Source organism: Protopterus annectens, chromosome 13.part0 (genome assembly GCF_019279795.1).
Source record: "Protopterus annectens isolate FY-2018-M chromosome 13.part0, PAN1.0, whole genome shotgun sequence".
Classification (NCBI taxonomy): domain Eukaryota; kingdom Metazoa; phylum Chordata; order Ceratodontiformes; family Protopteridae; genus Protopterus; species Protopterus annectens.
This window is the reverse complement of record NC_056747.1, coordinates 1,305,598,796-1,305,625,297: the sequence shown is the minus strand read 5'-3', so window position 1 is coordinate 1,305,625,297 and position 26,502 is coordinate 1,305,598,796. Positions and strand designations below refer to the sequence as shown.

Genomic DNA, 26,502 nt, shown 5'->3' with positions numbered 1-26,502 from the left:
CTCCGGCTTCAAGGACTATCGACTCCTCTGGCCGATGGCTGGGGCATCGAGGCGGGTCACCTTCGGCTCCACTGGTCTCAGAGGTCCACCTCGGCACCGATGGAATCTGGTGTGTATTCCGATAGTCATTGAGTCACCTCGAGCGGTCCCCTAGTCCTTCGGGCCGTTGGAGAGGCCTTCAACCCGTTCTGTTTCCTCTCGGTCTTGAGGATGTCAGATTCTGATATAGACAGGGTGCTCCAAAGACTGTTCCAGTCCCCAGTCTTCCAAAATTTGTTTGGTTCCGACCCAGCTGGCTTGAGCCGATGATGCCATTCCTCCTCCGACTGCTTGGCTCCGTGCAGGTGCTGTTGGAGCCGGTGGAGATCTTAGGGACTTCTTCGGCTGGACCCGGGGTGATGTTTGGGACCTATGCTGGGTTCCGAGCCTCCCCTCGGTGCGGGACCGGACACTCCCAGGATTCTGGGGTCCGGCTTTCAGAGCCATGAGGAGTGCCTTGGCCAAGTCCTCTTGGTCATCTCTCCGGCTTTACGGCACCTTCCCTGGGCGTGGAGACTGGGTCTTTGGCAGTTCCCTGTCCGTAGTCAGCGGAGCCCGGGGCCTCCTCCTGAGGGTTCTTGAGTTGTCTTGGAGGAACCCCAAGGAAGAGATCGTGCAAGAGGAAGCACGTGGACTGTCTATTACATCAGACACTGATCTTGATGATGCAGAGGGGTCCCCGAAGTCCTCGGATGATGTCTCATTTGCAGACATCTTAGAGATCCTCAAACAACAAGGCTGGATATCCAAACCCCCTCTGCTGATGAGTCAGTGCTCCTCAAGGCCTTTGGGGCTCAGCCCTCCGCCTCCTGGGTGTCTCCCTTCTGGATTTAGTTTGGGAACCAGTCCCTTCTCATCCAAATAAATTTTTGTCTGCTCCCCGTTCCTCACTAAAGGCGTGGCTGTAGATGCCATGGTGGTGGCATCTGCTACACAACAGGGCGTGGCAGACCATCCATCCTCCTAATGAGTATGGACACCCTGACTTCAGCGGCCTTTACTTTAAGGTCTCTGAATTATTTGGCACATTTTACCAGGCTTCAGAGGGATCTGGTCAAGGAGTTGTCAGATTGGTAACCTACCTGAGCAGCTAGCCCAGTCGGTTAGCTCTCAGTTGGCTATCCAATTTCTAACTCGTCCATGAGGCTCATTTCCTATGTGGCGAAGTGACAGGCGTGGCTCTGAGACAAGCCTGGCTCCGCTGTGTCCAGTTCTTGGAGGCCTTCAAGTCTTCCTTCGCGGCTCCTTTGATGGGTCCTCCTTGTTTGGACCCAAGGTTTACCGCTGTGAGCAAGAGGGAAAAACTTTATCTGGCTAAAGGAGGGGAAAATGTGGTTCTGCAAAGTTTTCTCCCAACAGCAGGAAGATTCCCCTTCCAGAGGCAGAGGGGAAATTTTTCATTCTGGAGACCGTCTTCAGCCTCCCACACGTCATGAGGATTGCCCGACTGTGCTGCTCGAGCCAGTCGGGTGTCGTTGCCAAGCACCTAAAAGCCTGGGAGTCAATCACTCAGGACAGATGGGTGGAGGTTACACCATCCCATTCACATACTCCCACCGTCCAAAAGAATCCCGGACCCACCACCCAGTCAAAGGGAAATGGCAGCGCTTTAAAGCTGCTAGAAAAGGAGTCATGTCCCCACAGACCAGATCGGATCAGGAAATTACTCCAGGTTCTTTTAGTGCCAAAAGACAGGGGACCTGAGACCAATATTGGATCTCAGCAGACTGAACCAATCCGTCCACAATCCAAATTCCGAATGGTCACGTTACAATCCATTCTCCCATTGTTGGAGAAGGATGTTTGGATGTGCTCCATAGACCTCAAGGACGCCTATTATCACATACCGATACATCAGGCATCCAGGAGGTATCTGCGCTTCAGCCTGGGAGTCAGTCATTACCAATTTTGCGCTCTGCCCTTTGGTCTCACCACAGCCCCAGGGTGTTCACCAAGTGTTTGGCAGTAGTGACTCACCTGAGAAGTCTTGGATTCCAAGTGTTTCCCTATCTGGACGACTGGCTCCTGACTGCCACCACCAGGCATCTACTAATGGACAACCTCAAAGCCACCATCTCCCTGGGTATTACCCTGGGGATTACATTCAATTGGTCAAAGTCTGTCTTGCTGCCCCCTCAGCGCATAAAGTTCATAGGAGCAGAGATAGACTCAAGATTGATGCGTCTTTCTTCCTGCCGAAAGGATCCAAACTTTACAGGGCCAAGTTCAAGCTCTGATCTAAGCCCCAGCCAGGATGGTTCTACAAGTTTTAGGCTCAATGTCTGCCACGGTTCTTTTAGTTCCTCTGGCAAGATTGCACATGAGGATTCTTCAGTGGCTATTGTCAACTCAATGGTCCTTTCAGGATCTTCCCCTCAATCATCACATCATGATTACGGAAATATGCAAAAGGGACCGCTTCAGACATCCAATTTGGATCAAGGAAACCCCTTTGTTCTTCCCTCTCCAGTGGTTACCCTGACGACAGATGCCTCCCAGATAGGGTGGGGGCATTGTCTGGGCAGGCTAGTTCAGGGCTCCTGGCTAAGCTCTTCTCCACATCAACGTGTTGGAGATGAGGGCTGTACTTCTATCCCTACAGGCCTTACACAAGTTTCTTCCTCAAGGCATCATCGCCATCCACACAGACAACATGTCGGTGGTCTGGTATCTGAACAAACAAGGAGGGACCAGATCCCTTTGCAGAGAGGCCATGAGAGTGTGGGAATGGGCTGTAGCTACCAACTTCTTGGTAGCGACCCACATCCCGGGAAAGTCAAATATATTGGCAGACAAATTGAGCAGGACAATTCTCTCTCCTCACGAGTGGTCTCTAAACCACACAGTAGCAGCTCAGGTTTTCAGGAGATGGGGTTGCAACTCCACTAAACACCAAGTGCCAAAGGTTCTTCTCCTTGATCCCACATCAGGGAGTACCAGCTATGGATGCTCTAGCACAACCTTGGCCAACAGGGCTACTTTATGCCTTTCCTCCAATTCCACTTCTCCCCAAAGTTATTCAAAAAGCTTCTCAATTGGGGTCCTCAATGATACTGATTGCCCCATACTGGCCTCGTCAGGTATGGTTTCCTTACCTGAAGAAGCATGCGGTGGACGATCCGTGGACTTTAGACCTAATCCATCAGTCGGGACATCGGCATCAGTCCCTTCAATCTTTGAAATTGACAGCTTGGCTCCTCCACTTCCGACTTTAGTCAGAAGGCACACTAACAAATTGTACCTCAGTAAGTGGAAGAGGTTTGCTATCTGGGCTCAACTCAAGGGCTTAGACCCTATCACTGCTCCTATCCCAGAGGTTTTGAAATTCTTAACATCCCTGTTTAATCAAGGATCTTCTGTCTCTACTATTAAAGTCCAACTAGCAGCTATCTCTAAATTCCACGAATCCATGGATCCTCCATTGATGAGCAGCAGACTATGCAAAACTTTGATTAAAGGTGCGGGCCTGTTAAGACCCCAACTTTTCATCCTGGATCTTGATTTGGTGCTTAGCATTAACATCTTCCCCTTTGAACCGAGCTACATGTGAGTTAAAATATCTGTCTTGGAAAACTGCCTTCTTAGTTGCCCTGTCTATTAAGCCACCGTGCTTTGCTTGTTTTCCACTGGATGTTCACAGGCAATTCTATTTAGACAGGACTCAGCAACCGTAAGTCAGACCAGTTGTTTGTGTCCTTCTCAGATAATAAATTGGGTCAAACCATCACAAAAGCTACTATCTCCAAATGGATCAGAGATTGCATAACTCAGGCTTATTCTTCTTGAATCCACTACAAATTGGATGTGGCATCTAAAGGACGAGCTTCATTTGGTTCCACGGTACTCAGGAGTGTTTTCCAGTGAGCCACCCAGGATTCAGGTGCTAGGACGCTGTCCCATCAGTCAGAATGTAACATCTTTTAGTTATGTACTCACCATAACTTCAGATGTTTGGGATCCATCTCCCTGCCTTGGAGATCAGAAGAGATTGAACGGTTTTGAGTTCTACTGTTTTATCTTGTTTCATCTGACGATGTTATATAAGCAGGGCATGTATGCGGACAAACTAGATCTGGGGACTGGTAGTGGTGCATCCTGGGATATAGTAAGCTCAGCCAATAAGAGAACCCATCAGTCAGAATGTAGGCAAGATGGATCCCAAACATCTGAAGTTATGGTGAGTACATAACTAAAAGTTACATAGCATTGTTTTATTCAGAGTAATGATAACGTGTGATTACATTTTTCTTACATAACATATGTAGGAAGTGTTATCCTCTGACATGATGGAATGAGACGACATGTATGTTTTTGATTTCATATAGCAGTTACAGGCACACATATCCCTTGCAGCTATAAAATTATTTAATGCCTTTATATACCAACATATTTCACAATTATAGTGACTGCTGTAGTGCATTCATCATGTACAATGTCTTATATTTTCTGTTAGCAAATTTTCATGTGTTCAACATCCACATTCATTGCCTGTTAGCATTGCTGAGCCTTAAACTGTAATGCATGAATAGCATCCACCACAGTTATAATGTGTCCATTTATAATGGGAGAGGACTCCACCATTCTTTTTATCTCAGAAATTGTTTATCACATGTACATCTGATGTTATAAGTTAGTACAGGTGGAGTGACACAACAGTGTTAAGACTTCCACTGTGGTGGAGTCACATGCCATTAATCAGTAGAATCACACAGCTTGCTGTTCAATTCCTGAAAGGGGCAACATTAAATGAATGTACTGACATTACATAAACACCATTGTATCTCGATATTCTTATCCATTTTTATGTTGAACAATGATATATTATCACTGGTTGTGATTGTATGGCAGTGAAATGGTTATTCTGGGCATGTCATGCTGTGAGTGCCCCTGTGATACATGCATTGAGTTCTAGCTTGTATAGCATGCCTACACAGATAGACTTTGGTTCAATTCTGGGACACTTTGTGTCCTACATAATGGAAACAGTTTCCTTTATCAAAGAAGCATTCATATTGTAATGCTCACTGTTTTGTGGACAGTAACATATGTAGCTCCTTTCCAGCAGTCTGACTAAATCCAGTTGTTCATATTATATTCCTAACTGTCTTATTGCACACATTCATTTCAATTATTGTGACTGCCTCCATTGCTATCTGATGTGGCACACACAGTCAATGCAGAGGTCTGGAGAGAGCCTTGTATAATAGGCAGGGGTTTGAATCTGGTAACATCTGTCTATCAGACAAAAGTGGCTTACACACAGATAATAGTTATGGCACACTATTTCTCTATTTAATATTTATCCAATTTATGTTAATTTCTCTCATTTTTGTGTTAACATGTTACGTTCATCTAAAAATTATTTAAAAGTACTTAAAATTGTGAAATAAGCTCATGTAAAGAAGTTTTTACACTGCAATTATAAATGTCATCATGTGTAACTTAAATGTGAAGCTTTTCTCCCCTGACCTCAGCTGAAAATGGATTTCTGTCCAGTCAGACTTTTACCAGTCAACAAAGATAAATAAATAAATAAATAAATAAATAAATAAATAAATACACTTTATATGATAGGAAAGTGCTGTAAGTCCTTTAAGGGCTTTCTTCATGAAATGACCGATATCTGTATTTCTGTGGTGACTATGATTGTTTTGCATTTTTCTGATCTCTATCCTGGCATGTGTATGAAAATTATATGATCTGAATGTTTCTTATGTCATTCATTGCTCACATGTATTACCTCTTCGCAAGATAATTATGCTCTGTATTGCATGTATTCATCCAGATGTGTCTTTAATATTGTGATTGTTTTCATCACACTATACAGCTTAATGGCAGATGAAGGATTCCATAAATGTTTCTTACTGTATGGCACGCTGCCAGACCTTCAGAAACTGTGATTGGTCCTCTAATACAATACTTTCTATTGTATTGCTGCTTTTGAATTGCTGTTGCATTGCCCTTGCCTGTAATTCCATGTGAGCATGATGAGTATTATGATGTAGATACTTGCAAATCACCAATGGAAAAATGGGACTCATTACATGTTATCCGATCTGTATTGTCATCTGTCACTTATGTATCTTGTGTGTTATTAGATTGCATTTAGCATTTACATAACTATGCAACACTTGCTTGTCTATTACATGCTCTTTTTCTTTGCAAGAGGATGTCCATTTCTGATCTGGCTGACATTACAGATGTAAGGTCCTTTTGTTCTTGTGTATACATGCTGTGATGGAGAATACAGCAGTGATGTTGGCTTGCATACATACATTTCCTGTGTATACATCTCGTGTGCAATAACTCCAGTCTGTATTGCAGAATTTATGTCAGAAATGCTTCTTATACACTTCATTGCATTTTCTTATGGTATGCGAGTACACTTTAAATATTTCCCCTTCAATATTAATTAATTATGCAGTATAACACAATTTGTGTACATTTCCCCATTTCACTTGCCCTTCTTCTGTATTCTTTCCATTTACTTGCCTGTAACATATGTGGCCTACAGAGCGTGCTCATATGTGATGTATTCTTTCCATTTACTTGCCCTCAACATATGTGGCCTACAGAGTGTGCTCATATGTGAGCATTGCCTGTATGCAAGCTGTTTTGTTTATGTTCTGTGCTCGTGCTTGCAAGCGCCTTTCCATGGTCATGAACACTTACTGGACACAAAAAGGTGCTTAAACATGTAGGCACGAGGAGTATACATATTTAGTTAGCACTTCTGGTCACCGTGCTAACACACTTACATTGTGTAGGCTTAGTGTGGTGCCTACACAACAGTTAATGAATCCCATAGATGGTTTCAAATTGTCATTAATATTGATAATGTTGATTAGGATGTTCACAAATGAGATATATATATATACACACACACACACACACTATGGATGTTTTGCAGGCCTGCATCACATCTTTACTGTAGTTATGAAGTGAAGCAAGAAGAATGATATGATACATCTCCATGCAGCATTAGCATTCTGTTCTTAAAGGTACAATCCCTACAGTATGTCATACCTGTCCCAGCAACATTAGTATTCTTTTCTTAAAGATACAATCCCTATAGTATGTCATACATCTCCCAGCAGCATTAGCATTCTGTTTTTAAAGGTACAATCCCTATAGTATGTCATACCTGTCCCAGCAACATTAGCATTCTGTTCTTAAAGGTACAATCCCTACAGTATGTCATACCTGTCCCAGCAACATTAGTATTCTTTTTTAAAGATACAATCCCTATAGTATGTCATACATCTCCCAGCAGCATTAGCATTCTGTTTTTAAAGGTACACTCCCTATAGTATGTCATACCTGTCCCAGCAACATTAGCATTCTGTTCTTAAAGGTACAATCCCTACAGTATGTCATACCTGTCCCAGCAACATTAGTATTCTTTTTTAAAGATACAATCCCTATAGTATGTCATACATCTCCCAGCAGCATTAGCATTCTGTTCTTAATGGTGCAATCCCTATAGTAAGTCATACCTGTCCGAGCAACATTAGCATTCTGTTCTTAAAGGTACAATCCCTACAGTATGTCATACCTGTCCCAGCAACATTAGTATTCTTTTTTAAAGATACAATCCCTATAGTATGTCATACATCTCCCAGCAGCATTAGCATTCTGTTTTTAAAGGTACAATCCCTATAGTATGTCATACCTGTCCCAGCAACATTAGTATTCTTTTTTAAAGATACAATCCCTATAGTATGATATACATCTCCCAGCAGCATTAGCATTCTGTTCTTAATGGTGCAATCCCTATAGTACGTCATACCTGTCCCAGTAACATTAGTATTCTTTTCTTAATGGTATACTCCCTATAATACGTCATACCTATCACAGCAGCATTAGCAATCTGTTCTTAAAGCGACAATCCCAATAGTTCATCATACATATCATAGCAGCATTAGTATTCTGTTCTTAAAGATAGAATCCCTATAGTACATCTGTGAAGGCTGCCAGCCTAGCTAGATAGAATTTTGTAAATAATTCTATGTCATTTGTAAATATTAATATAATCCACAGGCTTGTTTTACAAATGTGAAGAGAACTATGTGTTATGATTAAACTATATGCTCTACTGAGCTTCAAAAATTTGACCACAGTGCACCCTGCTGGAGGAAAGTTGTTAAGTAAGGAATCTTACAACTGTGTTTGATCTCAAGCTCGGAGACAGGATGTCTGGACCAGCAAATTATTTCTATTGTTTTAAGACAGAGATAATTGCTAGATTTTACATGTAAACATGTCTTTTATTGCTGTGGCTTCCTGACCAGGTGCAGCTTACAAAGAAATGTATATTTTGAATTTCTTTTAGCCTGGGAACTAAAGGAGAAATGATAAAAATGATGTAATATGAAATGACTCAGCAGTACTGGGTGTTATCAATTTAAGACTTTCTCAGAGAGAAAGACTGAGCATTTTGGATTTTGTCTGAAGCTGACAACGACTCACCAGCACATTGCCTTGTAAGTAAAGTTATGTAGGACATAGTTTCTCTTAGAGTTAGATAGGAATTTAGCCAGATTAGTCTAGCTGTTTTCTATATTTATGTCAGATTATCTTATAATATTGTTTTAAAGTTCCTGTGATTTCTGAACTCTTGATTAGCACTGTGTTGAATTGATGAGATTTGTCTTGTGCTGTTATTATTTATTATTAAATATTTTGAAACCTTTCAACTGTGGCTGTTTTGTGTAGAGATAATTTAAGCTATTAGAGAGTACTTGCATGTATTTGGTGATACTGTCCAAGCTACTCCAATAGTCTTGCTGTTCATCACACTTACTATTTGGATAACAGTAACATTACACAATGCAATTGGTCACCCTTTGGGAAGAGTCTTATAGTAGCTGATATTAGTGGTTGATGGCAGTCAGTACTACCTTATAGTCTGGGCAGAAAGGGGACACAGCTGGAGAGCCTGTGCCAGCTTTCCCCAGGAGTGTCTGTATGCTTGTATATAAATCAAATCTTAAAGTGTGTGTGTCAGCTACTTGGGCAGGGACACGAAGGACTGGTTGGGCAGAGAGGGTGCTAAAGGTTTTAGCTTGACCACTAGGCTGAGATCTAGACACTATAGCTGTGCCAGTGGGGAGTCTTATTGGGGATCTGGAGAAAAAGGGAGGAACCAGCCCCAGACTGACTGTGATGTCTGTGTGCTCTTAAGGGGAATTGTACTTTACTCTGTGTGTACTTGTTATCCCCCTAATGTGCATGCCCCTTACTGGTGCTAGAGGTGAGGATTGAGGCTCCCTAATTACTGGGTCAGTGTGTGGGTGTCACAACATATCCCTTTTTAAAACATACATGGCACAATGGCACAGTGGGTACATGCATTGGATACATGTGTTACCACCTCACAGCTCTCAGCTGGAGAATCTTTTACCTTTAGAGTAAACACAACAGATTACCATGGCTGAGATAAATAAACAGTTGGTAAAACAGGCAAACAGCAAAACACGAAGACCAAATGAGTAAAACACTGCCCAGGAGCTCATAAAATGTTCTTTATTCAACAGTAAGCGCTTTCACAACTGCTTCATCAGACCATCAACTGAATAAAGACAATAATCACATTTAAAAGAACATCAATTAACATCTAACCAATCCATTTACAGCACCAAGCTCTTCCTTAAAACAACCCAGGATAGGGCTATATATATCTCACATATCTTTGTTTGCATTGATTTTTATTGGGTGTTCTGCCTTCCTTCCATATCCTAAAGATATGTCATAGATGAATTGGGGAGCCTTCAGATTGCTCAAAAATGTTTATGACGTGTGTTTATTGGAAGAGGGGGGCATCATATGGTAATTTGGCAACCTATCCATAATTAATTTCTCTGCATTTTGTCCAGTATGTTCCAAAATAGATTTTGGCTTCTCATGACCCTGAATTACATTAACTGGGCAAGTGGGCAATGAATGACTGAAAAAATGAATGTCACTAAGATAATCATGCATTATTTTTTACATTCACTTTAGCATAATTTGTCTTCTAGCATGTTATGAGATTACTGAACATTGCATGACTTAAAAATTTAAACAGTATTTTTCAGGCTTTTCACTCTTTACAGTCAATTTGAACTGCGGTGCAACTGTATGAAGTGCCTAGGTATCTGTCTGATCGCTCATCCCTGTCATGAACAGTGTGCTACAACTGATGGATTGTAGTCTAAAATATTCTTAAATCTGTATGACAGTTAAGGTTGCTGCTTGTCCTTGTGAGACATTTTTGTTTTACTGCCTTCTGTTCTGCTGCTCTTATGCCATGTCTGGTCACATCAGTTCTTCTTGCTTATGTGTATGTATGTACATGTCTTGTTTAAGTACTTCTATATTGTCCTCAGAAAACAAAAGATCTGGGTTCTGCTGCTTTCCTAATCACTGCCCTTCTAGTTTTTTTTGCCCATTCCATGACTGCTGAATTCTCACTCTTGTCTCCTGTGTTCAAATCCAGTTCCTGGAGTGTCTGCCAAAATAAAACTTTTGTCTGTGTTGATTCCAGTCCAACACTTTGTTAACTCTACCTTGTTTCTGTGCCATCCACAACGAAGCTGAATTTAGGTTACTGTTTAACTGTTATCTAATAAACAGGCAGTCTGGAGAAACTTTAGCCTTTATCTCATTAACAGGTGATCTGGAGATCAGTTGAGTGCTTGCAGTGAGGTATTCTTGTGTTCTAAGTGCAAGAGAACAGTCCCAGTAACTGTTGGGGTTACAATTTTCATCAGGTTCTTCATTGTCTGAATTATTTTGTCCACAACTTCCTTTAAATAAGAATGATGTACTGTTGTAGTTTTCCTCTCGCGGTCTTGTTCAAAGTTTTACATTTGTAACTCATTTATCATGGAGTGCAATGTCTAATATGACAGCATCAGGAAAACTTTGGTTTAAAAATGCAGGCTTCATTGCAGTTATGTACTCATATCTTGCATTATGTCTGGTGCTCGTGTGGCTATTTAGCGTTTGTATAAACAAGTCCTGGACTGATTCAGTTTTAGCAGGTTTCTTAAAACTCCTAGCATTTTTGAAGGTATTGTACACCAGAGTTATTCCCGAAAACAAATGCCAAATAATGGCAGTAGGGTTTTGTAAGTGGGATGCATTGTTATGTTTTGAATAGCAGCATGTAATTGGTTTGTACAGAAGTCCTAGACCTGAGCCTTTTTGATTTACATGGGAGGCTAGTAGGTGAAATCCCTAATGATGTGTGGCTGTTCAGATGATATAAGCTGGGCGCTGATACATTCCTGTAACTTTAACTAGCATGATTAACATGCGTTTACATTGCTTCTGTGGTGGAAACAATAAAAGATTTGTTGTGAGAGGGGTGCTTCAAATGGTGATGAATAAGTGGAGATCTGGACTGGGTGGATCATGACTTCTAGTATTCTCCCTATGTATCAAGTGCTCTCAGTTGGTACTGACACTCGATGGGAGGGTGGGACCTACCCAAAATGCTTGGAGACACTCAGTGCTAATGACGGGTTGGAGGACAGTGCCCACTCCAGTTTACAAGTTCAGTCAGTGTGCTTCCATATGCATCTCACACAGATGCACATGCACACATACACACACACACACACACACACACACACACACACACACACACACACACACACACACACACACACACACACACACACGTAGGGCAACATCCTAATATTTTGGAGTTGAAGCAATACCTATGACTTAGACTAAGTCTGCAAGGAATTATTGCTCTGATGGTAACAAGTAAATAAGATGCAGAAAACTAAATTAAGCATAAATGTAGGTATCAGAAGGTTAGAAATGAGTTACAAAATATAGCAGCAAATTAGAACAGTACACAAGATGTGCAAAGCTCTATAGTACAGGTTCTTGGACTATGTCATAGTGAGCCTCTCTCAAACTACAGAAAAGACCTTGAACATCCCCTTATTGTGAAAAAGTACTTTTGTTCCTCCCTATACAAAGTGAACGTGGTGCATTATACAGAAGTAGACTAATATCACTCCCTAAAAGCCTACACGTACTCAAATTCACACACATGCACAGTCTCCCCCACACATACATGTTTTTGTTCATTCTTTTACAAGAAATTTGCAACCATATACAGATATGCAAACATGCATGCGCACACACACACACACACACAAACATATATATATATATATATATATATATATATATATATATATATATATATATATATATATATATATATATATATTTGTATATTTTAATGTCATCCATCTATGTTTAGCCTGACTGGACATAAATATGGTACATAAATTTTCAAACTTGCTTGGACCTCCCCTGAAACAGAACTAGTGCTCTGTGAGGAGGATGACTTCAGTATTTGAGAAATGCTGCTCCATTGCATGGATTTGCATTGCAAGGTCCATACTAAGGTAAGTGACTTTCCTGTCCTGATATAAACCTTTAGCTGATTCCTGGTGCTGATGCAATGAGCTCTTCCTTCATGTACTTGCACTATTTTTGATGAACCAGGGAGTCTTGAACTCCAGTCCAATCAGTATATTTTCTGTGGGCTGTGCTTGTAGACTCCTTGATCTCATAGGTCTTTTGAAACAAAAGAAGCACTGTTTGTGTTAGGGCCATTATTAAAAATGTTAATCGCATGATGGCAATTTACCCTGTACAAAAAGCCCTTAAAGAGAATCATTTTTTTCTTTTAGAAAATCAACCATTTTCCTGGTATGAGCGAGATCTGCAGGAAGGATCTGTTGGCGAGAAATATGAACAGGATGGCAAAGCTATTTCCTAAGGAATATAACATTTTCCCTAAGACCTGGTGTCTGCCTGCAGAGTAAGTATGTCTATAACTTTGCCTAACTACATATGTTACTTATAGGTTGTATTGGAGGCTGACACACTAGAGTGTTTACCTAATGGTCCAGCACACCTCATTTGGAATAGTATGCTACATCTGTTAAGTATTAATATTATCTGGGTTACACTGTACATCCAGGGCCTTGCATTAACTGTATCTGGGTGACGTTCTACACCCAGGGTAATTTTATGTGGGTTACACTATACATACAGGACCTTCCATTAACATTATCTGGGTTACACCCTACATCCAAGGCCTTCCAGTAATATTATCTGGGATACCCTGTATGTTGAAGGCTTTCCATTAACATTATCTGGGTTACACTGTACATACACAGCCTTCCATTAACATTATCTTGGTTACACCCTACATCCTGGGCCTTCAGATAACATCATCTGGGTTACATCCTACATTCAGGGCCTTCTATTAACATTATCTGGGTTCCACTGTACATACAAGGCCTTCCATTAACATTATCTGGGTTACACTGTACATCCACAACCTGCCATTAACATTATCTGAGAGACAATCTACACCTGGGTCCTTCCAGTAACATTATTTGGGTTACACTGTAGATCCATGGCCTTCCATTAACATTATCTGGATTACACTGCACATCCAAGGCCTTCAATTAACATTATCTGAGTTACACACTATATATCCAGGGCTTTTTATTAAGATTGTCTGGGTGAAATTCAACATTCAAGGCCTTCCATTAACATTATCTGAATTTCACTGTATACCCGGGTCTTCCAATAACATTATCTGGGTGACCTGTACATCCAGGACCTTCCATTAACATTATCTGGGTAACACCCTACACCCAGACCATTCCAATAACATTATTTAGGTTACACTGTAGATCCAGGGCCTTCCATTAACATTATCTGGGTTCCACTGTACATACAAGGTCTTCTATTAACATTATTTGGGTGACACTATACATCCAGGACCTTCCATTAACATTATCTGGGTGACACTCTACACCCAGAGCCTTCCAGTAACATTATTTGGGTTACACTGTAGATCCAGAGCCTTCTATTAACATTTTCTGTGTTATACTGCACATCCAGGGCCCTCCATTAACATTATCTGGGTTGCACCATATATCTGGGGCTTTCCATTAACATTATCTGGGTGACACTCAACATTCAGGGCCTTCCATTAACATTACCTGGATTGCACTCTATGCTCAAAGCCTTCCACGTTCATTATCTGGGTTATACTCTTCATTCAGAGCCTTCCATTAACATTTTCTGAGTGACACTGTACATTCAGGGCCTTTCATTAACAATATCTGGGTGACACTATGCATTCAGGGCCTTCCATTAACATTATCTAGGTGACACCGTACTTTCATGGACTTCCATTAACATTATATATGTTACACTGTACATCCAGGGCCTTCCATTAACATTATTTGGGTGACATTCTGTATCCAGGGCCTTCAATCTTGGACTAGTGACTACTGAGAGGACGTTCCACTGTGATTCTTTAGGAGCAACAGGACATCCTTTAATAGGTCTCCTTTTGTTGTTTCTTAAAGAGGAGGAGATGAGAGAGCAGTCATATATCATCCTGAACTGCAGAGAAGGGCTATTGAATGAGTAACAGGCTATGAGGTGCAGACATCTGTATTTCAGAGATATGTAGGTGTAGAGTGGAGATAAGAGATAGTTGATTTCAGAGGGAATAAGGGATAGTGGATTTCAGAGGAATACTTGAGAATATTTCTCGACAGAAGGATGGATGGCAAATGTCTTGTAGAATTTGCTAGACTGGTTAAAGAAGACAAATTCTACATCCAGCTTATTTTTGTGGATATGTATGAAAACCACATGGGCATAACTGTCAACCCAATAAAGCAAGAAATCTGGACAAAATCTAAAATAATGTGGGGGAGAGGTGTAAAATCTCAAAAATAGAGAGATTTTAAATATTGCTCTCATAAACTCAGAAAGTTGCTAGAATAACAGGATTTGTGTTAGCATGCATTTTCTAAAGGATGTGAAGTCTAAAAGGCAAATGTATGTCATTATTTTGTGACTTCAATCCTCTGATTTGATGGAAAACCCCACATTTTGTGTGGAATAGAGCAAAAATGTGAGGCAAAAAATGTAGACATTCTGCAAAAATCTGGACAGTTGTGAGGTATGCACAGGAGCATTTTAGACAGTTTTAAAAAGTACAGATGTCTGTGACACCCTGGGAGAGAAGGCATAGTGTTAGGCAAGGAATAAATCACAGGCTTAGTTGACTGACTTGGGATATCCTGGTAGCAGTTGTTCTTTGTCTTTAACACTTAATTAGTAGTTGTGTTGCGTACACTGTGACTGCCCCACTCTGGGCCAGTAATCAAGGAGCCTCAGTCCTTACCACTGACACTGGAGATGGATGTTCACCTGGAACAACAATGGATGCACCCAGTATTTCCAGATGCAGCTGTCTGCATCAAGCACAATTTCCCTTAAGAGCACACATGGAACACACTCAGCCTGGGTTCTGGGTTTCTCTCTCTTTGTCTCTTCCCAGGTCCCCAGTAAGGATTCCCACTGGCACAGCTGTAGAGTTAAGTCCTCAGCCAAGTGCCCAAGCCAAGTCTGACACCCACACTCTTTGAGATTCAATTTTCACACACACACACACACACACACACACACACACACACACACACACACACACACACACACACACACACACACACACACCTGGGAAAGGCTGGCACAGATTACCCACTCTACCAACTTTGCCCAGTCTATAAGATAGATTCACTGCCACCAGTTAGTTACTATAAGGCTCTTAAAAGGGTATCCAATTATACTGAGTGAAATTAGTATTAATACAAACGATAATGTTGACCAAATAGCCAGGCTGTCAGGAGTGGCCACAGTTATCACCAAATAAATATATGAAAATAATCTCAAAGCTTAAATATCTTCTAAAAGGACCAGCCACAATGAACAGTTTAAATATATTTAATAATAAATAATAAAAGAGCAAGAAAATACTAAAATATTAAATATCTATTTACAGTAATCACCAGAGTTTCAGTCAGAGGAAATATTAAAAATAACACAGCTGGAAAGACACACAGTTACAGAGAAACAATACGTAACTTTTCTCACTATATTTTCCTAATCTTTTTAGAAAATTACTATCTCTGGTCACTTACTAGAGCAAAACAAGATGAAGTAGGTGATGGATCCTTCTGTGTCAGGTTCCAGTAAACAGGATGCTCAGTCTGAGAGACTTCTCAGTATAATATCTAAATATTAGTTCTGGGATAGCCTGCAGCATGGCATCACATCTGGTCATATGTCTTCTGGTTTCCACACTATCCCCTTTGGCTAGAAGCTGCCAGGATTGAGCACCTATGTGTCAATAATACATACACAAAGAGCTTTAATAAGATCTGCTGCAGCTCCTAGTAGTGATAAAATAATTTTAACACTTCTACTCCTCCTACAGAGCTACTAAGCCAGGCTTCTCACAAACATTCCCTCTCTGGCTGCAATCAGAACTGTAAGATGCAATCTTTATGGCCTAATTTAATTTCAGCTATTTTCCAAATTTAGCTGAGACTGAGCTTAGCCTCTTCTCTTGCAGTAACTATCATCCTGTCAAATAATATACCTTTAAACAGTTGCAATAGTACATGTATATTTCTTTGCTTTCCAGCATTGCACACTGTTGATACATTTTTAACACAATCAACTTTACAAATACATTTTCAACACAAGCATCTGTACAAATCAGTTTGATAGTCAAATAACATATAATTCTTTACTAAATTCCAGTTAGCTGTGCTGGCATATGTTACACATCCATTGCCCTATTTCTCCTGGCATAGATGGCAGTACCTCCTATCGTCACATACACTATATGTTTTCCTTGTCCTGAGACAGGTCCCAGATGACCCAGAAGTATAATATTAAATAGTCCACTGTTTTATTATTTATTTATTTAACTTTACTATATTTTTGCATTTGTTAATATTGTAGGTTGACTAGTCAGCTGACCTTTTCAAACATAACCTGGGCCACAAATTCAAGAACTGTAGAATATTTAACATATACAAAAAGCATAAATCTCTCTAGGAGCATGAAAAAGGTCATGCACCCCTGTAAGCTTATAAAGTTAGTCATCCATCTCATTGGTCATGCATCCCTAAGGCTAGGTGGGTCATCATCCATTTCTGCAATGGTATGGGGCTAGTCATCCACCCCCAGGAGTTATTAGTTATAAGTATGGTTACTTGCATCATCCTTCTCTGGGCATTTGTTTATTCATTCTTCCAGATAATTGCAAAATAAAATAAAAGAAATCATGTCTGGTAATCTGCTGCATCATTAAAGGTCAGTCATCTTGTAGCTGGTAAGAAACCTTTAAGCAGATAAACACTTTTGATCTAATGCACGTGTCATCAGCAGATGCAATTTCCAGCCGCAGCTGTGTATATCAAGGGTCCAGATCAAACAGCTTTGATTAGGTTATATCATTTCTGTAGTCATGTACCAGTATATACTGTACCATAAGAAAACTTCTGTCACACGTTATCATTCATCTACTTACATAGCTTGTCTTGCATTGTTTTTTGAATATTTGCCTTCGCTAGATGAAACTCGAACCTTAAGATTTTGGGCCATGTGTTTTGCATTTTGTCACATCATATGGATATGTACATGTTTTTCATGGCTTTGATGGTTCTCGAGGTATTCAGTTTTTCATCTAGGCCATTTGTAGCTGATTTATGGTGTTGGGGATTAGGAGTGATATACAATGTCTTATACTATTTTGCTTTGTGAAAGGCTTAAACTGTTTTGAGTTGGTTTGTCAGCTATTATCCCTGGTATTTTTTTCTAGAAAACAGCTCTTTGTTAACATTGTTCAAAATGCTGCAACAGTCTTCTCCGAAAATAATTCCACGCAGGAACTTGTATCCATTTATAGTGTGCACACACAGTGGTTTGGAGCACTTAGTCCTTGAAAGGCCTTTAAGGATCAGCTTGAATGCTCTGCCAAGGCACTGATGGTCACTCTTACAGGTATAACGGCACTTATCTGGTACATTTGGGACCCTTTGATATGAAAACAACTTCAAAGGTTCATAGGTTCAAACTACATTTGCTGCCAAAGGAGTCCATTAAAAAGCTCAGCCACATCACTTGGTAATGGTAAGAGACTAGCAATGCTCCCCTCTTAAGCAGACTTTCTCATAAACTTTCTCAAAATATCCGCCATGAAAATTTGCAATCCCTCATCCAGTCATCCATACTTTTTTATTTCATTTTATTTTATTTTATTTTATTAAATGTTGATATGGAAGTGCTGCACTTGATAGGTTAAGACAGCCTAGTTTAGAAATAAGGGGGATGTTGGGTTAGGTATCTGTCACTTTGTCTGGTTTTGTTGATGTCGTAGTATAGGTTTAGGTCTTTAGAACTTGTCTTTGCTTTACCACTGGTTCTATTTAGGTGAAGGAATTCAAAACATGCAGAGTGATTCATAACATGGAAGGAAAAGCAAACAACTTCCAAGACTTTGTATGACTCTGAACATAGGAAGAGGGCTTTTAATCTGTGAGAGCAGCTAGGGGTACTAAGACCTGCAATCCTTTTGGTAAGGGAACATCGAGGTCTGTCAAGCTGGTTTAGGTGCTTAGCGAGGTATATGCAAAAAGGTTCATTATATTCAATCATGGACCCTATAAGGAATGAAGTGAGACTATAACTTGTTTGGACCATTTGGAGATAACACAAAGGATACGTTGTGAAAGGTTAAAGGATTTTCTAACCTCCACAAAAACATGGTAGTGAAAGGATAGACTGTTATTAACATACTTACCGAAGTCCGTTATGACTGTGTCAAGCTTAAGTGGAATGTTATCTATACAGTCAAATGAATGAGACTTAAGTGTGACCAAATCAACTAACTCCACAGGAGACTATATTCTCATAGCATGTCTCAAACATGTGGAATGCCATTCCATTCCCTATAAGAGTAGACTCTTCACATACACATTCTTTTAAAAAAGCCCTAAAAGTGCATCTCATGGATAATTGGAGTTACTGTTGCTCCGACCCTGCTAAAATACTATTTGTTATTTCTTAATCCCATATTATCTACTGTATTCCAGCTTTTCTTTTATTTTATTTTAAGGCCAGTTGATATTCTGTGCTTTCTCTCTCATTACTGCATCGTCTATGGCTATTTTATATTCATGTTCCTACCTGTCTTATTCTGCTTGTGGCCTATAATCTGTCTCAGTTAACTATGTAAGGTGCACTCATTGTTATTGTTAAATTTTGCTGATTGTACAATGTTCATACATTTTTATAAATTGTTCTATTTTGCTTATGTGTGCTATTCAACTGTTTGAAAATTGTACTACATTGTACTGTGCAAATTCACGTGGAGCTTTTCTTCCAGAGCCTCTGCTGAAAAGGGGATCTTCCCAGTAAACAAATAATAAATAAATAAGTAAATACATCCATGCATACATACATACATGGTAAGCAGTTGTCATGTTAGCTTTACCGAAGGAAACTATGCTGCTTTTCTTGGTGTTGACGAGAAGCCCATGACTATTACATCAAGCATTTGTTTGGTCCAGCCCTTGTTTGAGAATTTGAGTAACAGAATGTTATTTTATGAAAACCCCCAGTTTGCAATCATCAACAAATTTGATTAGGTATAGTCTCTTGATTTTGTTTTTTTATGTCATAGAAATATTAGCCCAAGAGGAAGTAATCCAGGAAAGAGCCCTGTGGAACAGCTGTGGTATACCTCTCAGACTTAGCCCAAGAAATCTGGACAAAGCTAAAAAAATAAATTGTAAATATTGCTCTTATAAACTTAGAATGTTAATAAAATAATTGGATTTTTATCAGCATGCATTTTCCAAAGGATATGAAGTCTGAAACTCACCCACAGGTCTTGAACAGATGGTCCCTGATAACCTCTTCTGTGCTTAGTCTGTCTACTATCATTTATTGACCTTCGAACCTCAAAGATTTGTCAGAATATCATACATGTTTTGAGAAACAGACCAAAAAAATGAAGCAAAAATCTGAACATTCTATAAAAGTATGGATAGTTGAGAGGTGTGACCTGTTGACATTTTCTCTCTCTCTAGAACAAATACCACTGACCTTAAGGGTCATGTAGCCAACAAATACCACTGACCTTAAGGGTCACGTAGCCAACAAATACCACTGACCTTAAGGGTCACATAGCCAACAAATACCACTGACCTTAAGGGTCACGTAGCCAACAAATACCACTGACCTTAAGGGTCACGTAGCCTATTACCAATTCAGTGAATTATGTATGGGTTAATGTTGAGTTTGGAGAGTTTGCCAATAATGCCAGCATGCAGGATTGTGTCAGGCCTTGGTGAGGTCCAAATAAGCATTGTGGACTGCATGCTCTAATCATTGGCCTCAGTAACCCTTTCAAAGAACTCAACCAAGTTGAGCAGGCATGATCTGCCCTTTAAAGCCAAACTGGTGAGCATCCAGGGACATATCATTGTTTATTAGCTGAGCTATAATGTACTCCATAGTCTTGGAAATAATATTGATGTCATTAATAGACCTGTAATGCTCAGGGTCCTTAGAGGGATCACCTTTTTTCAAGGGGACCACAACTTCCATTTGTCAAATCAGTGGAGACTTAGGTTAAAGAATTGGTGGAGGGGACTTTCTAGTTGGGACTTACAATTTGTGGCATACATCCAGGGATACTGTCATTACCCATAGGGGTATAGTTTTAATTTTGGAAAATACCAGTCGGACTTGGATTCTAGGGGGACATTTATAAAGGGTGAAGGGGAGGGTGAATTGAGTGAAGTTGGAAGAGAATGTGTCCACATGAATATTAGCTATACTGGAGTCAATGAAGGAGGTACAGAGTTGTAGGTTACTGCTAAGGTTCCAGATATAGCTGAAGAAGGACTTACAGGTGTCTTTTGCATGAAGTTGCAATCCTAAATTCATAGCTGGCCTTACATTTCCTAATGGCGAGTTTGAGAGACTTATTTACCAATTTTTAATTCCTTTCATAATGATGAATATCTTTTAGTGATGGCAGGAGCTTTTTCTTTTTATTTGAAAATGTCTTGATGTGCTAGTTCTACCATTCAAAAGTCCCCATTATGCTTATACCAGGCAGGTATGGATGCCTTAATGCGTCTATATGAAAAGGAATGTAATTCATAACTGTAGACACTAGCCCAAGCTACAAGGTTTGGTGGGGAGATATACCCCTTGTACTCATCTTAGAAGGTTTACTGGGAAGCTGTACCCTTTGTGACTATGATGGCTCTGTGGACTGTACTATACAGGAAACCGTGATAAAGCTCAGATATGTGCCGTATATATGAATCATGTGAACTACCTGGGTGCTGGTTATGATCTTGCAGACATCATACACTATCTGGCAATTCATAAATAGTAATTGTTTTATTCCACAAGCATTTGTGATGTTGAGTCATTTGGGGATTTTATTGTTACATGTGTGCAATCTATAGCAACTAGTACTGCAAGGAGGCAGGCGGTGTCATACAAGGTATTCATGGTGCAATTTCTGTCATGTGATGTAATAGGAAATTATGTATGCTCCTTCAGATGTAGATGCATTATGTATATATAAGTATTTTAGTGGCATAGTTCTTTGCACATGAAAAGCAATGACATCAAACCACTACTTGAACAAATACATATAGACAGTCCCTCAGGATCAGAAAGCAACCGTCTTTGGTTCCTATTCTAATGCAGTGATTTTATATGTGCACAGCTTAAACATATAAACAGTCTATGCCCGACACATAACATTACCCTCAGTCTGAAAACTGCCATAGTTAACTCACCTCCAAAACAAACAAATAAATACCACCAAACCATCACATTGCTGCCTAATTTCCATCTTTCCCACCACAGGAAAATTAAAACATCAAGTTAAGACCCTGGGGGGGGGGGGGCAGAGCCTAGATGGCCAACTGAAAGCAGCACTATTTCAGAGCTCCACAAAATTATTACGAATACAGGAAAATTATTAGTAATTTCTAACAAAATCAATTAAATACTGTTGATAAAAGTCTAAACTACATAATTAGTAACTTTGGTGGTTTTTCATCGAGATTTTCTTGTCAAATTATCTTGGAGATTTTCATGCATTGTGGAAATGAGCAACTCAAAGAATTCATGCTCTGATACTGCCTTGAAGAGAGAAGTAACAGCTGATGTCTAATACTCTGCAGGAGCTGTCTCTCAAAATGGATGGTTTTAAAGAAAACTTACCAAAAACAAAGCAATGTCTTCAGTGAATTACTTTAACATCAAACTAAAATATCAGATATAGAAACTTCCTTATGTGATATTGAGGGGAGACTTAAAGAGGAAGAAAATCAAAAAGACATTCCTTCTACAGCAGACTGCCCAGCTTCTTAACAAAGTGGGTGATCTAGAGAACACAGACAGACCTAATATCACAAGTTTTGGCTTGCCTGAGAGGACTGAAGGTGAGGACATCATTTTATTCTTAAACTCATGGATACCTGGAATTTTAGACTTGAAGGTCTCTCCTATGGCATAGAAAAAAGCACATGGAGCCATAGGGAAAGCAGTTCCTACTTCTTCTGCACCTCCAACGTCAATTGTAGTAAAGTTTCTATCCTACCTAGATAAGGAACTTGCTTTCTAAACAGTCTACAGGAAAAGTCCTTTGAAATATAACCAGAATCAAATCAGATTTGATAGTGATTATTCCACCAGAATACTGGACTTAAGGAAAAAATGTTGGCCACTTGTAAAATTACTTAAAATAATGTTAAAATGTAACTTGTTTATCCTGTAAAAATCAAAATCTTCTACTCAAATTAAATTAGAACTTTCTATAACCAGGCGGAAGCATCTCTTTTCATCAAAAATAATAACATAATACAAATTCCAGAAGAAATGGACTGGTCATCCTCTATTCTGAATAGATCCCCTGACAAGAACTCTTGGACTGATGTAAAAAAGAAGAAACAAAAAACAGAATCCAAAGCTGCTGCCACTTCTAAATCTGTCAAAGTTTCTATTAACGTCTGACTTATGTGCTGACCAATATCTATCTTATGTGTTGACTAATTCATTACAAAGTTTTCCTCATGAGTATCTAAGTTTTAGAAGCCTTTTACTTCAGTTAATTCAGATGTCAGAAGTGCTTTATTAATAGAGTTTATTTCTGCAGTAGCATAAATGACAAGGAATTATTAAAGGATAAGACGCTTACTAGTTTGATTACGATACTATTGGATAATCTGAATATACATACTGGTGGCAGGGAGCAGAGATTTGGTTGACTGTTGACAAATGTTATTGTTTTTCTTTACCCTTTGCTTTGAGCAGTGGATTGTGATTGACTTTCATTCAGGGACTGTGATCTGTACCATAGTGAGTGGTCCACTGATAGGGTATAACTGAACACTGATTAACAATTTTGTTTAGCTTTTCTCTACCGAACTGTTTTGTATATATGAGGAGCTGATGGGTAATATACTTGTGATTCCATTTTATGTACTGTATCTCATTTGCTGCTTTTTATCTCAAAATAAACATTTACCATTTTTGTGAAGCTACAAGGTGAATATGTTTAATGCTTGTTATGTTTCACAAGCCAAATTAAGCTTTTTACACTCACCTCATAGTTCCGATGTTCTGTCCCATGATTTAGTGGCTGTTTTGAAAGGAAGTAAAACAACTTGACCCATAGTCACTTCCTTTTCACGAAAAGTAACATCTGTCTTCTCATAGGTGATGTGAGGTCACTAAATGTATTATTTTTAATACTTAAAAAGATTTATAGAAAATGTAATAATCAGGTTCAATTAAGAGACATCACCAACCAGATATTCTGCAAGTATATGCACGGGGGTAAGAAACATAACAGTTTTTTGTATTCTATTTACTTACGTGAAAATGGACCTTAGTTTCTATCTAGTGAAGTCTGACTTACCAGGACAGCTTTAAGTAATTAGTTTTTGTTTCCCAAGGACCCGACATGTGAATTTCCTCTGCAAAATAGATAGATGACAGTATAAATAATTTAGTTTATTTAACTTTAACAAAATGAATAAGGGGAATATAGCAATATATGAGATGTATCTCCTGTAAGAGGAATTTCTCATTATATCATAAAGATAGATTACTCAAGCAGGAAATGTGATATGGTAGAGTTGTTAAAGAAGCTACACTTTAGAACAAATGCCTCTAAATATTTGTCGACAGTGTTTGTCACCATCTTATTTGCAATTATAAATTAAAAAGCATCATGTTGTATAAGTTTTCCCCCCTTATCTATTGCCTATTTTAGAGCAAGCAGTAATATAGAAGCTGTGGGGATTCTGAGTTGTATGATATCTCCAAATGCTATGTTTCAGTCCAGATTGCCCAGGTAGTATTTATTATAAGTCCTACATACACTTGCACTTGTTCAGGAGGTATAGTACTTGAAGACTAAGTGAATGATTACATCAAATACAATAGATGTTAGTACATTTGTAGTATGAAATTACTAGAACATATAACGCTTTCTGTTAATATTGGTCATTTATATATGTATATCATTTTCTCTCTCTCTCCTCCCTTCTCTGATCATTGGTAGATATATAACTAATTTATTTTAACTATTATAAGTATAGCTCCTCTCATTTCTACGTGAAGTAATCAGAGGGATGTGTCAGTAAATATGGGAACAAAAATGAAATGGGGAGAGGGGGAGGAGGAGATGAGAATGGAAAGTAAAGGGAAAGAGGGAGTAGAGGGTGAAGGACCAAGCCATTGATTTTAATAATATTGAATGGATACATTCATTATTGTCTATATGTTATTGCAAGCACTCTGCAGTTATTGTGTTTTCATATGAGAGTTGATTAAATGTTGAACATTTAAGCAATTTACAGTTGTCACTAACAACTTGAAATATTGTAATTTTTTTATCTGGTTTAACTTGCAAGGCAACTATTTTTTTCATAAGCATAATTTATTAAGAGTTGGGAATTCTTTAAATCTGTCTTGTATATCAGGCTAATTACATTCATATGCATAATACAAAATTTGTCGCGAAAGCGCTCACCATTAAAAGTTTTTACTGCATATTGGCTGTGGTTTGGTTCTGCTATATTTTCTTTTGTTGATATTCTTGATGCCTTTAGACATCATTATGCAGAACACTACAAAGATGAAAGTTTATGAATTGATCAATTGAATCTGGAAGCAATAACTATTAAACAAAAAATAATTCCAGAAGAATTAAAATGAGATCTTCAAAGGCCAATTTGAAATAAGGAAGTAATGGACAAGATAAAGGGAAGCAAACCTAATAACGCTCCAGGAATAGATGGCATAATCACAGAAATGTAGAAACTTCTTCCCGAATCCATAACATCTCTTTCCACAAAACATTACTTGAAGTTCACTCACAAGCAATAATTCCTCCTTCTTGGAAAGATCCTGATTATTGTAGTTCTTATAGACCAATATCATTATTAAACAATGACTATAGGATATTTATGTCAATTATAGTTGATAGAATGAAAATCCCCATATCCAAAATAATCAACAACGATCATACTGGATTTATATATAGCAGACATGCGCATGATAATATTAAAAAGATACTAACTCTAATAGACTTCTTAAATAGGGAAAACCAAGAAGCACTGATAGTTGGAATAGATATACAGAAAGCTTTTGATTCTTTAAACTGGGATTATTTATCAAAAATTCTAGTTTTATTCGACTTTCCCCAATATTTTATTTCACTTATACTGAATATTTACAGAAATAATTTAGCTTATGTTAAACTAGGACCTTTCACATTGCAACATATTTGTCTTACTATAGGCACTAAACAGGGATGTCCCATGTCACTATTTTGTTTGCATTAGCTATAGAAATACTTGCTGTTTTAATATGTATTAATTCAAAGATAAAAGGTATAGATGTATATAATCAATATAATTCTAAAATAAGGCTGTTTGCTGATGATGTACTTTTCACATTAACTAATTCCTAAAAAGTATTAGAAGAATTAGATTTATTAATCAGGAAATTCTATATGATTCTGGGACTTCACTTTAATAAGTCAAAATCAAAATGTCTGCTATTGAACAAAAAGAAAGACACTTAAGTAAATAAAAACTGTATTATTGGCAAATAGGTTTCCACATTAAATTACTTAGGTATTGTATTATGCAAAAATATGGAAGATATAGTAACTGCTAATTATAATAGTATTATTAATGCAGTAAATAATTTTGCAAATAAGTGGAATAAAATAATTTTCACCTTTGTGGATAGGTTACAGCTGATTAAAAATGTTTACTTCCTAAGATTCTATATGTAGTTTAAGCTATTCTGTTTCCAGAGAGAAATCTTCTTAAACAAATAAACACACTGTTATTAAAGTTTCTATGGTTTCCTAAAAGAAATTCCCATCACATTAGACCATGGGAACAAGGAGGAGTAAACTTTCCAGATACTGAATTTTACACAAAGGCTTCCATACTTAAAACTATCTCAGATTGGATGAATCCCAATTACTCCTGTAATTGGAAATTGTTG

General features: G+C 38.7%; 1 protein-coding gene across 1 annotated transcript in view; it reads left to right on the top strand.

Annotated features, from left to right (window-relative positions):
- Positions 1-26,502, top strand: part of TTLL6 (tubulin tyrosine ligase like 6) — a 1,150,444-nt gene that overhangs the window by 72,988 nt on the left and 1,050,954 nt on the right. Inside the window, exon 2 of the mRNA XM_044055332.1 lies at positions 12,741-12,871. Coding sequence (XP_043911267.1) covers positions 12,741-12,871 — 131 coding nt within the window. The remainder of the gene's footprint in view (positions 1-12,740; positions 12,872-26,502) is intronic.